At 34.5% G+C, this 14,113-nt stretch overlaps 2 protein-coding genes across 2 annotated transcripts in view; one reads left to right on the top strand and one right to left on the bottom strand.

Moving 5' to 3' along the window:
* Nucleotides 1–66: 66 nt before the first annotated feature.
* On the top strand, nucleotides 67–7,305 carry LOC128209087 (26S proteasome regulatory subunit 10B). Its single transcript, XM_052912934.1, has 12 exons — nucleotides 67–226; nucleotides 1,156–1,235; nucleotides 1,415–1,454; nucleotides 1,817–1,937; nucleotides 2,349–2,463; nucleotides 2,747–2,896; nucleotides 3,419–3,542; nucleotides 3,900–3,961; nucleotides 4,617–4,737; nucleotides 5,254–5,334; nucleotides 5,691–5,762; nucleotides 6,855–7,305. The coding sequence occupies exons 1-12, from the start codon at nucleotides 133–135 to the stop codon at nucleotides 6,971–6,973; spliced, it is 1,179 nt and encodes a 392-aa protein (XP_052768894.1). The 5' UTR covers nucleotides 67–132; the 3' UTR covers nucleotides 6,974–7,305.
* Nucleotides 7,306–9,441: 2,136 nt separating this feature from the next.
* The window catches only part of LOC128208795 (uncharacterized), a 28,541-nt gene continuing 23,869 nt past the window's right edge, over nucleotides 9,442–14,113 (bottom strand). Inside the window, 2 exon segments of the mRNA XM_052912395.1 lie at nucleotides 9,442–13,366; nucleotides 13,725–13,865. Of these exon segments, the coding sequence (XP_052768355.1) occupies nucleotides 13,316–13,366; nucleotides 13,725–13,865 (192 nt within the window). The 3' untranslated portion in view covers nucleotides 9,442–13,315.

Genomic DNA, 14,113 nt, shown 5'->3' with positions numbered 1-14,113 from the left:
GTCAAATTTTGTCACGACTCGCGATGTAGGAACATATTTTCTTTTTACTAAATACCAACTTGGGGTTAAAAGAACATTTAATAACTCTCCAGTGAAGGAGGCGAGAAAAGTTACCGGTAACAAATCCTAAAAATGACATCCACAACTGATCCACGGGAAAAGGTTCTTTCTGACTATAGAAAGAAGCTACTCGAACATAAAGAACTTGAGGCTCGATTGAAAGAAAGTAAGGCAATCAATTGTTCATGAAAGAGTTGTGTACGTTTTTATATTTTCTTTGAAAAAGACATATCAGCTTGTGTTATTGTGCTGAGTCATGAGTTGAGGTGGCTTACATTTTCTTTCAAACTTTTCAGTTTTTGTCCTTGTCCCCGAGTTGTTTGATAATTGATCAGGACAAAACTTTTCCTAATTTATGTTTTCTTATAGATTCATAAGTTGTTGAACTTCTATTATATCTCCTCGAAATCTTCTGTATGAAAGTGATGGCAGTTTCAAACTGACAAAGCTTTTAAAAAAAATAAAAACCAGCTTGGTAACATCATAAGTTAATGTGCTATAGCCCAGTTTATCATCATCCTGTAACAGTCATAATACCACTGAACCAATTGTTATTTGACACAGGCATAATGCGCCTAAGATGAACACTGTCTATTGCCTGTAGTATAGCAATCATTAATCTAAAAACAATTGCTATTTGGTAGATTCCAATTTAGTAGTCACTCCAAGGAACAGGCTGATTTAGAATTGTTTTTAGCAGAGATAAGCAGGTTTTCAATTACATAACATAGTGACAGTTTGACAAATTACTATTTTGGCTGTTCGACTGGTTACTCAAAAAGTTGTGGAGGACGCTAATAAACTGCAATTGATCAAACAGTTAGACACGGTTTGAATTCTTATAATACATTTTATGTATAAATAGATTTGCCAAAATGTTAATGTGTTATTTGGACCATCGAATCAGTTTGTCCTGATACACTTAAATTTGTAATTCAAATCATGTGATCAGCATAAACTTATATCAATTATAAATGCTGGCATTTGTTAATGTTTTTGTTGAATAAAGAAATTTATATGATTACCTTTTCAAAAAAAATCATAGATAATTTTAAGGTTAAAGCTCATTATGCTTTCTATCATTGATAATTTCAGTGCGAGAGCAGTTGAAGGACCTAACGAAGCAATATGATAAGTCGGAAAATGATCTGAAGGCATTGCAGAGTGTAGGCCAGGTATTTACTGTAAACTTGATTACTCCAACTCAGTTATTTTGTTATTATTGATTTGTTTATAGTAAAGGTGAAATAAATAGATTTTTTTTTATTATTTAATTTTTGAAAGAAGGAATAATAAAGCTTCTGGAATAAAGGTATAGCAGCTTTAGAGTTAAGATGCAAGTTTTTCTTTTTAGATTGTTGGTGAGGTGCTGAAGCAGTTAACAGAAGATAAATGTAAGAGTTTAAATAAATGTTTGTTATAATTTGCCCTTTTTTACATCCAGTAGCATTACATTCAATCATTTTGTTCAGTAAGTGATTCCGGAATTATCAATAACTTTGCATGTTGAATGTTCTGACTATATGTTGTGAATGTATCAGCATCATAAAATTATAAGTGTTGTTATTTGGACAAAACGTTCAATATTGTGATATTTTAATGGCATTTGGATATAATTGTATTGTTAATAATTCCTGATATACTAATTTTTATATTAATAAATATATATCAAGATACTCATAAATGTTTCTTCAAATCCACTTAATTATGATTAACTGCCCAGTTTAGGCTTTCAAGTGCAGTTTACAATTTTCAGTCATTGTGAAGGCAACCAATGGGCCTCGGTATGTTGTGGGCTGCCGCAGACAGTTGGATAAAGCAAAGTTGAAGTCGGGAACAAGGGTTGCACTGGACATGACTACACTCACAATTATGAGGTATGACTGACATTTTGCACAGACTATTCTTCTATTTATGTAATATATTTAAATTTTCACTGCAATGCTGGTAAATCAACCCATGGTATGTAGTGATTGTTTTGATTCTAGTTACAAATTAACAGTACTGTTTACAAATGCAGTACACATTTACTTGGGCATGTAGGCTTGCTCTTTAAAGCATATATTTAAGCTATGAATAGAAATATTTTAAGTTGTTAACTGCCATTGTATGGCTTGACAAATCTTTTACATACAGATGAGTATTTGTTATTAGATTCAGAGAATCGGGAGAAGTTGGTTTCAAACAATCTGAAGACATAAATGTTGCAGGGTCCAGATGCAAGGGAGATTTTGAATGGAGGCAGTGCCATGTCTGTATAATAATATTATGTTATTGACACTTAACAGGCATTTACCGCGAGAGGTTGACCCTCTGGTGTACAACATGTCTGTAGAGGATCCAGGAGACGTGAGCTACAATCAAGTAGGAGGCCTTGGGGAACAAATTAGGGAACTCAGAGAGGTCAGTTTGGCAAAACAATTGAAAACACTAATTATTATTTTAGCTACCGTTAATGTTCACCACAGATTTTCTACTTGATTAAACCCAATAATATGTTTTTACACTTCCTCTGTACCAACTCTCTATAATGTGATAGAAATACCCTTTATATGTATATTTATGATGAACAAGTTCAACTCAAATATAAAATTTTATGTTTACTGACATCAAAAATAATCTCCTAGATGTATGTATATGGCCTTTGTTACTATTCATTTCTCCTTATATGTTTGCTCTCATACAGGTGATAGAGTTACCCTTGATGAACCCAGAGCTGTTCCAGAGAGTGGGCATCACCCCACCCAAGGGCTGTCTTCTCTATGGTCCTCCAGGCACAGGGAAAACCCTCCTGGCCAGAGCTGTTGCTTCACAGCTTGATGCTAACTTCCTCAAGGTATAAAAGGACAGTCTTTCAAAAACATTATATTGGGCTACCAAACACTTTTAATGGTCTGCCTTTTAAATAATTAATTTGTTTGGTTTATGAGCTTGTCTGTTTTTTTCACAGCCAATTGTTGTTGGCGGGCTTACACATGCAAAATCTTTGATGTTAGCTCAAGCTTGACAACCTGTAATATACTAACGCTTGTTTTTTTGTGACGTGCGCATGTATGAGTTGTGCTCGTTGGACTTATTCAAAACTATCAATCATAAGAATCCACTTGGTGTGCTCTTGTTCTCATTTCATGAAGGATTCACTAATGCTTAAAATCTTAAGGTTTCTCTAATTTGAGAGATTCTGAACTCATTAAGTAACTATCACTGGCTGTGTTTTAGTGTAATCTCCATAACTGATATTGTTGAATATAATTGCAGTTGAAATTTCATACCAGACATAGCATTAAATAGCTGCAATAATCTCTTACATATTGACCTACAGGATTGCTGTTATTCACGTTGTGCATGTTTGTTACAGGTTGTATCCAGTGCTATAGTGGACAAGTACATTGGCGAAAGTGCTCGACTCATCCGAGAGATGTTCGCCTTTGCCAGAGATCACCAGCCATGTATAATCTTCATGGACGAAATTGATGCCATTGGTATACACATTATATCTTATTTACCAACCGATGGGATAATTTTACTTGAGAAGGCCCATCTAACGGTACATGCACATGTACTTTAATTTACATTACTTTGTTTAAGTCAATGACATGTTCAGAAAGGAATTAGCTACAAGTCAAATATTTTTTTTGTATCATGATGCATAAAATATTGGCTAGTTTTTTTTTAGTCTTGAGATTATGCAATAAATCCTTTTAAAATGTGAGATTTCCAAGATATTTTTAAATTTGGGGAAAATTTCATAATTCAAAAAAAATCTTAGAGGGAAAGATGCCTATATAATACCCTAGTTAATAAAAGAAAAACCTCTTAGCTTGAGTGATGACTTTCAGGTGGGCGTCGTTTCTCAGAGGGCACATCGGCCGACAGAGAGATACAGAGAACTTTGATGGAGGTAACATAAATTAATTACTGATTGTTTCAATATCTTATTGGGGCTATCTTTTCAAAGAGTGTACCATATTGCAAAACATAAGAAAATTAAGAATGCATTGGATTCTAAGTGATTGCAATAAAATGAACTTAACATATAACTTACTGTAACATATTCATATAAACTTTATTGCTACATTCCAAGACTTACTATTTGTTTCAAAATATGTATCATATCGTATCTGAAAAAAAAAATCCTTATGTATGATGTTGAATAGATGGCTCCTATGAACGCAAATAAATAAAAGAAGTTAATCTAGTTATGCACAGAGGCAAACACCCTGATAGCCTAGTGGTAGAGTGCCCGGTGTAGGGTGCTGAACATCAGGTGTTCAACTCGAAGTAGTAAAAAATTGGAACCAGAGGCTACCTTGTGTTGTTTTATTGGAAAAAAAGATTTCTCTGTACTGGTTGAACCCAGGTATGCTGTCTCCTGTGTATTGGTAATTCACACCGGGTACATCTAAAAACAAAAACATCTCTTTGAAAACAAGTAGGGTATCACTCCCAGATTTTTCGTGTATATCATTCTGTTTCTTCAACTCTGCTTAAATAGATAGTCTTTATTTTGTTTATAAATAATTAACCACTAATCTTTTTATGTTTTCTTTGGCCAGCTGTTGAACCAGATGGATGGTTTTGATGCCCTGGGCAAGGTAAAGATGATTATGGCCACTAATCGCCCCGACACACTGGACCCTGCGCTCCTCAGACCTGGCAGGCTGGATAGGAAAATTGGTGAGTACATGTAATGTTCTGGAAATACGGCAATGTGGTTAAACAGACACTGTTAATGAGTGTGATTGAAATGCATTGTGTCTAAACCCACATGTTCATTTGATTATCTTTGTTACAGGGAAGCAATGTTGAACAGCCTTAGCTGTGGAATATGTGTTTCATTGGTCATTCAAAACTCCATGTTTGGTCAAATATTCAGGTTACATCCCTAGCCGTCAGAAGATCTGTTCTGTTGATGGTGCACAACTCTATGTTAGGTCAAAGATATTTAGGCTACACACTGCGTTTGCAGTAAAACATATAACCCTTGAAGGGAAGGCAATTATTTTCATAGTATATGGGTGGGTGTCTTTTTCCGCTTATTTGGACGCTTAAAGGGTAATTTTGCTTCTGTAGTGGGTAGGCATTATTTAAAAGTGCCTTTCCCCTGTGGGTTATATGTTAAATAGAATAGCCCTTTTTGCTGTCAGAATATATACGATCTGATTTGATAATACATGCTATTTCATGTTTCAGAAATTCCATTGCCCAACGAGCAGTCTAGAGCGGACATCCTCAAGATTCATGCTGCTCCTATCGCAAAACATGGAGAAATTGGTAAGCGAATTTGCAGAGGATTAAAAACATTTTTTTTTTCCATTTTTTCCATTATAAAATTATAAGTTTATACAATATGTATTGCAGCTGAAAAGTAGTTTCTTCTGGCGAATCTTTATATTGATCAACAAATAAAATTTAATGCATTGTTATGCAGGCCTAAGTACCTTCTATGAGTAGAAGATCTGTTTATACAGTTTATGATTATAATTAAAGATAATTTTAACTGCAAGTTATTTATTACATAGGTGGTGAAAAATATATAATATTGACATTTGCCAAGAAGTTTAGATGTTTATTTAAGTCGATCAATATAATTTAGTATAGCATTCATATCATTATTGTTGTATTGACAGACTGGGAGGCTGTGGTCAAGCTATCAGATGACTTTAACGGAGCCGACTTAAGAAATGTCTGCACAGAAGCAGGTGATGACTAAATACTATTACACAAATTGAATTGCATCACTTGATTTTGACTGTTGTGAAGTTGTAGACCTTGATTAGTGGGAAAACAGTTGCTCTTGGAAAAAAATGAACTATGGGCCAAAATCCAGTGATGTGAAACATTTGTTTATTAAACTTGTTTGTTTTATTGCTTGATTGTAAGGTAATATAAACCCCTCTTGTTTTCATCTCTTGGGTAAGAAAACTTTTACTAGTGTCTTCTTAAGAGGAGTGGGAGGTGAACCTGTACCATAAGGCTACTCTCTCACCTCAGTAGAATAAATTGTATATTGTTAGAATAAGATGTGTTGAATTGATGGGAAAAGATGCTAAATAAATAATGCAGAAGGTGAGATTAATAATTTGGAATAAGAAATAGTGCTTGTAAAATTGGTATTGTGAACAAAATCAAATTATGAAATTGATGCACTCATCAACATATTATTTTCTATGAAAATTGTAAAAAAAAAAAGGCTGCAGGCTGCATTTATGCACCAATCAATTGTAACCCCGACCCCCCCCCCCCCCAAGGTCCGGGGATTGCGGGGATTTTGACTTTCGGTCCAGCCAAGCCTGGGTAAGATTCGCGTCCTGCGGGGACAAACTCCTGGTAAAATGCCCCCGAACCTTAGGGACCCTAAGTTAGGCCCATTCCCGACCATTTTTGGTGCAAAGACAAAAACCACCAAATTCACCCTGCACTTCGGGGCCACCTAGAAATACGGCCCAATTCCCTGGCTATCCCCGGTATACCCCCGGACCTGGGGGCGTGGTTACAATTGACTGGTGCATTATAAAGAAATAAGGCAAAAAAATCATCCCTCCTGCCCCTGTCCATTTCTACCAGCCCCAATGTTGTTGTTTTTGTGGGGAAAAACCCCATCAAGTGATCAGGAACACAGTGCTAAAATTTAAGCATACATGTACATCTTCCTTCTAAATTTAAATCAGCTAGCCCAGCAAATTTTATTAAAAAGATGAGGGAAAATAAAGCTATTATTTTTGTTTTTCTCTTTAATGGAACTGTACATATTTCAAGATACATGTATAGATTACTTTTTACCTCTACTTTAGGAATGTTTGCAATCCGAGCAGAGCGTGATTACGTCATTGAAGAAGATTTCATGAAGGCCGTACGGAAGGTAGCAGACAACAAGAAACTGGAGTCCAAGCTTGACTATAAACCAGTGTAGTGTTGAATATAGGAGAAGGGTTGGACAATGTACTAAGTATATTTGGTCATTGACATTGCTGAAAATCTAAGTGCAGTGAAGATGATAAAAGGACTGTTATCCAGTATCTGGTATCAAGATTGATGTTAAACACTTCCTTATTGTTCCTTTTTGTGTAATAGGAAAATACTGCATTTTTGCGATGAGTTACTATTAGATTTCAATGTAAATAAAAAAGCAAATATAGTGCACTCAAAAGCTATTTGTTTGAAAATATGAATGAATGTTTTGAAATTCATGAATAATACTTTGAAAACTTACATCAGAGTATAAATATAATGTAAAAAAACCCATCTGTGTTTGTCTTTTATCTCAATAAAACAATGGACACTACAGGGACAGCCCCGTGGCCAAGATTGTAAACAAGATTCTGTTTAAAACCACAAGGATGAAGGACAAACAAACAACTAGAGAGACGCATAATGTAATGAGGCATTACACAAGTATAAGAATATTGTGTCACAGTCAGTGAAAACTCAGTAAGAAATCACTGTGGCCAAACCTCTGTTTAAACCAATTCAGAGAATATTTTCAGATTTTCCAACTATTTGTTTGGAGTTTGTGAATTTTACTTATTACAATTAAAATAAAAAGGCATGTGGAATAATTAAAAAAATGGCATCGAAGCATATTTATTAAATGAAAATCTTTGCAAATGGGGTTCTGATAGGGAGAAGAGGGATGAGAATCTATTTAAATGCCTCTGAAGGGTGGCATATTGTAATTTGATCATCTGTCTGTCTGCCCCTAGGTTTCCAATCAATAACTTGTTAACTCTTAGGCCAGTTACCTCAAACTGAGTAAACAGGTTGATCCTGACCAGCAGATGAATTCTACTGATTTCGTGGGTCGGAAAGGTCAAGGTTGTGGTGACTGAGCAGAAAATCTGTTTCATTTAAAAAAAAATGAAGAATGCTAGGGTCCAGGAACCTCATACTTAGTAGAAAAGTTGGTTATGAACACTAGATTAACCCTATTGATTTTAAGGTCAGTGGGTCAAAGTTCAAGATTGTGGTAATCTTTAGCTGAAAATCAGTTTTCGATCAATAACAGAATACATTAATGGTGCCATGTACTTGGACCTTGAAACCTGTTAGGCAGGTTGGTCATGAACTGCAGATGAACCCTATCAGTTTTGCGGTCAGTGGGTCAAAGGTCAAGGTTGTCGAGACCTTGAGCTGAAAATCTGTTTCCGATCAATAACTGAAGAATGCTAAGTCCCAGGGACCTCATACTTGGTAGACAGATTGGTCTTTCTATTTATGGTTTTGTCAGAGGCAAAGGAATGCGATTTTGTCACTGTGCTATCTGAAAAACAATGCATGTGTTCTTAATACTTTCCTTAAATAACATTACAAAATGTGCAAATGTTTTTTAAGGTTGACTATTTGAAGAATAAGGTGAGCTATACTACTCAACCTAGCGTTGGTGTGGGAGTTTGACACACCTTGGTTAAGGTTTTGCATGTAAGCACACAGGTTAACATCGCAGCAAATACTTGATGTATTGCACTGAGGCTTTTTACAATGGTACTCATCCATCCTACCTACTTGAATAACCAAGTTAGATAACTATGTTTTGCATTTACCGGGTAATGCTAATTATGGCCATTTATTATTTGAGTTCTGGTTATGGTTTTGCATGTTACTACATTTAAGTTAATATCTCGCCAAATTCATTATGTATTGCATCCAACTATCCAACATACTGAACTAATCACATTAGATACCAATAACTCTATTTTGCATAAAATGCAAATTATGAACCTTAATATCCAACATAAAAATTCTGGTTATTTTTGCATGTAACCACATTTATGTCAATATCTAAGCAAATATATTATGTATTACATTGAAACTGTAAACAAAGGATCCAAACCATCTAAGCTTTATCTAATTAAGTTAAATAACTTTTGCATATTATGGCCCTTTATTATTCGACATAGGAATTCCAATTAGAAGCAGGGAAATAGGCTGCGACAGCTCTCTTTCACCTTAGAAACTTAAAAGTTTTGTGCCCTCTCAATATGTTTTTTTGCTATGTCTTCATAATAAGTGGAATTTATCATGATAATGTGGAGGTGACCTTGACCATGACTTCTTACAATTATTTCTCTTGAAATCATTATACTATCAAATATTTTGTTTATTTGCTTTGAATGACCTTTGTGTCTTCATTGAAGGCCTGATGGATTGTTTCATCATTTTATAAAAAAATATGAGTAGCTAAAACAGTCACAATGACTTCAAAACATTGACCATTGGCGCATATATACCTAATTAACACCCAACCTGTTACAAAGAGAAAATTCAATAAAAGCAGCATTGCAAGGGTAGTCCTCACTCCTGTGAAATCTTATTTCATCTGCTGAACTTTGTATTAGTTAATGGGTTGCAAAGATGATAAACCAATGTGTCAACATATCACATTTTATTATCACTCGTTTCTCAACAACACAGCTTCTATCTAAAGCTAAAGTTGTAAAAGATCTAGCAAATAAGAACAACAAAGTTGAAAACACAAGTACTTTAAAAAAAGAAATTTGTAATCAAAAATCACACAATTAGTTGAGCACATTTAAAGAACTACGACTGTTTGAACACCCTCAAAATACTGACAAATACATCAAAATTATACATCATTAATGTATAACTTCTGTTTCTACACTATAAATACAGTAATAATAAACCTGTAAAACTCGTCAACATTTCTTGTTCAGATATATCAAAAATATATGTACATATAGACATTTATAACTCTTTCAAGTATGGCATTCAATGATCTATTCACATAATGTAGAACTAGGTTTTTTAGTGATTGTGTTTTGTTTTTCATTCAAATGTCTCTTACAAAATGGCTGATGTGTTCATTGTCACATTTAAAGCAAATACCTGTTTAAAACAAGCAGTTATATCTCAAAATTGATTGTATTGTGCACATTTTTTTTAGAGCATTGTTGTTCATTGGCTCATGTTTAATGACAAGAGGCCCAAAAGGGCCTTTGCTCTACTGGCATGGCTCTTGTGGTCATTTTCAATCCAGAGCATGTACGTTGAGTAATAGGCCACAAATATATAGTTCACTTTTTGTGTTTGGGTTAGCTGAAACGCTGCACGTTCAACATCTGAGGACAGGAAGTGTTGTAAGCAGATTAGTTGCATGAACTATTTTAATATGTGCCAAGTAAAGGTAATTTGAGGGTAAAAAATATTTGCTTTCAAAACTGTACTCATGGTCAAAATTTCATTTCTGTAGCTTTGAAAATAAAAGTCGGTCAAAGGACAATATCAAGGACATCTGAGGATAACATTAATGCTTGTTTGCAAAACTGTTCACATGATCAAAATTTCATTACTGTAGCTTTAAAAATTAAAAAGTAAGTCAAAAGGGGTGGGGCCAGCTTTTGCCCAAGGGGCATTATTTCAAATGTTTTCAAATGCATCATATGATGCTCCACAACAAATATCAAAGGTATGGGCCTTGTGGTTTGAAACAAGAAGATTTTGAAAATATTTCTTAAATAAATCTCTAGGAAAATTGTGACACCCAGGGCAGTGCCAGTTTTGACCCAAGGGGCATAATTTAAACAACCATGGTAGTGGACCACTAAATAAAGCCTTGTTCAAAATAGCAAGGATTTGCATAGTGGTTTCAGGCAAAAAGGTTTTTAACATTTCCCAATTTAAGGGGGGGGGGGGGAGTCCGTCCCTTACAAAGAAAAAAGAACTCTTCCCGGGGCCTCCGCCAATGTCACCGAGTTCGTTTGCGTTGCCGCACTGGTCCCTTGCGGGACGATCTCTGTGTGTGTGTGTGGGGGGGGGGGGGGCAGTAATGACCCCAGGGGCATAATTTGAACAAACCTTCACAAGCAATTGTGACTTTACATGTAAACTTGGCTAAAAATAGACTTCGCTCATATAGACTTGGCTAAAAATAGACTTAGCAAGAAAAAGCATTTTTTTATACTTTCAAGACCCATAATCCAGGCATGCATGGGCAGATCTGGCTGGTTTTCAAAAGGAACTGAGTTCTAATGGATATCTAAATACTGTACAAGATATATCGAGATACAATCAAAACTGAAGACTGTATCATGTTCACAAGCTAGTGTTTACACAATAGCATTTTTTTATACTATCAAGGGCCATAATCTAGGCATGCATGGGCGGATCTGGCTGGTTTTCGAAAGGAACTGAGCTCTAATGGATATCTAGATACTGTACAAGTTTCATCGTGATACAATCAAAAATGAAGACTGTATCGTGTTCACAACCAATTGTTTACACAATAGCATTTTTTTTATACTATCAAGGGCCAGAATCTAGGCATGCATGGGCGGATCTGGCTGGTGGATATCTAGATACTGTACATGTTTCATGGAGATACAATCAAAACTGAAGACTGTATCGTGTTCACAAGCAATTGTTTACAGACGCATGGACCCACGAACGCACGGACGCAGGGATGCACATACTACATACACATTACCATCGCATAAGCTCTTCTAGCCTTTGGCCAGTAGACCTTAAAACATCAATTTCTCAACTTTTCTGAATGAAAATCGACACAGCACAAGTCATGATTTACATGGGCCAATGTAAAATCATGAGGAGTTATGCCATAAACATAAATTCAATGCATAGATAACGAATGACATTAAATAATAGCAAATAAAAAAAATTTGGAAACAAACAAGCAAAATTGTTTTCATTCATGATTACTTAGTAAGTGTATTAAACAAGAAGTTGTAGCCTTTTCATCAAAAAGAAATATTTATATGACTTTGCATGAAAAACGCTCATTAAATCTACTGAATTGGAATTTCAAATTCTATAATAGAAGTTCTTAAGGTCAAGTAAACAGATCCTAATATACATATTACCTCCAAACGTCATTGAAAAAGGTGAACCTTAGAGAATAATGGGTTCAACGTTATGAGAAAACACATAAACACTTTTAAGAAAAAACAAAAGGCAAGACTGATCAAAGTATCAAATAAAAAATATACTTATACTGATACAGAACTTTGGCAAAGATCAAAATATATATTGTGACCTATACGGGTAAATTGATTTTTAACCTCCATGTAATTACAATCTTTTTCCCCTTATTTTGTTCATATAAATCTCCTCTGATTGAATTTTAGACAGAGGCTAGTTCAGGAACCTGATGTGATAGTAAAACAAGCGTGGAGTGAATGCCAACACTGGTCTATTTTTCAGTCGAACAAGGCCATAGTAGGACAATTAGTAAAGCCTGAGTTACAGGCCTTGCGGTACCTGGCCTATTGTCATTGGCAAAATTCATCAAATCTTTCATTTGTATATTCTGTTTCTCAATTTTTGGGTTATGGCCAATTTTCATAGGTTTGAATGATAAGGCCTCAATAACAACAAAGATACAAAAGCTCTGACAATACCTCAATATTTTCTTCTTCATATTTCAAATTAAAAACACAAATTCACTCAAAATCAAATCAGCAAAACTAAAAATAATTTTATCAATCAAAACTATGAACTTTCTTCATGATGTTGCGTTAAAAATGTATAAATGTCAATGACGCACATGAGAGGATGGACGTTGATATAAACCACAGTTTTAAAAAAATATTCACTAACTCATTTAATCAACAGCTGTACTGTCTTATTCATAAATAATATTTCATAGGTACACTGTGAAAAAATAATATTCTACATGTAGTGTTTAACATTACATAATATAAAACTGATGGCAAAATGTTCAACATGTTCTTAATATAACAAAAAATTAACAAAATGAACTGCATAAAATTGGTTCCACAAAATGCTGACAATAACTGTTTCCATAATGATTTTCCCTTAACAAAAAAACATTAACAATATGAAAAGACTTGTTTCTGTCACCAGCAAGATGTGTAAGCTTAAAAATATATTGCTATCTTTCAAAAATAGTTTTTTGCAGTTAATGTAGTCCCTGAGGGGAATGGGGACAGGGTATGTGTGTCTGTTGGGTTTTTAAAATGTCATTTTTTTTTTCAAAATCATCATCATTATCATCATCATCATCATCATCATCATTTTCAGCTCTTTAAACCAATGAAATACATGACTTAAAAGCTTAAACTGAATCAAATATAATGACATCGACTAACAACTCACTGACTGGCTTTTATTTTGGAAGAAAAATTCCAAATGTGGCTAAATGTCTAGCAAATCAATCAAACAATAAGATTCACGATCTTTTGTTTGACACTAAAAACAATAGAGATTTCTTGTGATATGGTCTGTTCATAAAACATTATATATATATTTCATGTGATCAAAACTACAATACTGTCCCATCCATTTTCTGGTGTAAGTGTTGAAGCATGTGATCCTGAAACGACAATAAACAGGATTGGAAGTCTCACATAACATCAAGCACTGAAGTTAAAGATTGATTTTACATCACAATGAGGATCACCATATTCACCAATTAGCCTCGTTTTATTCACATACACAAACATATTTGCACAGACTGTCGTACAAACTCCTATAGGTTGGAAAACAACCTGACCCAAAGCATATGAGTATTTTCTCTGGCAATTACGTGTACAACAGTTGTCAAGGCTTTGTGCAACGATGCTGAAACAAGGCTATCACAATAACCTGATTTTTTTCTTCAAAAAACCCCCAGACAAGCTTAAAATCGCTGTAGGTAATCACAAATAGATTGAATTATAATAGACGTGTACCTTTTTGCGTTCATCTTTCCTAAACTTGTGATCACAGCCCAAATAATCACAGTGTGAAAGGTTGGCAATCATAGTGTGCTCAGATATCACATGTAGTTTGATGTCCTCTGTTGTACGAAACTGTTGTCTGCAGCTCCCAAACTTTAAAAGCAATTTTTAACATGTAGTCAAAAGTTGAAACATTTTAATAATCAATTGTAAAACTGCCCTTGTCACTTTTTATATCTGAACACAAAAAAGTTTGTCTCCAATTCTTAATTCAAAGCAACATAAGTAAAACATCATTGGCATCCAGGAAACTTCACTACAAGAGAGAGTTGATGCTAACGTGCATGTTTTCTTTTTTAATTCAGTGGAAAAAAGATACATCTTTACAGTTATTAAAGTCA

Source organism: Mya arenaria, chromosome 11 (assembly GCF_026914265.1).
Source record: "Mya arenaria isolate MELC-2E11 chromosome 11, ASM2691426v1".
Classification (NCBI taxonomy): Eukaryota; Metazoa; Mollusca; class Bivalvia; order Myida; family Myidae; genus Mya; species Mya arenaria.
The sequence above is the reverse complement of the archived record's forward strand: the minus strand, read 5'-3'. Positions and strand labels throughout refer to the sequence as shown.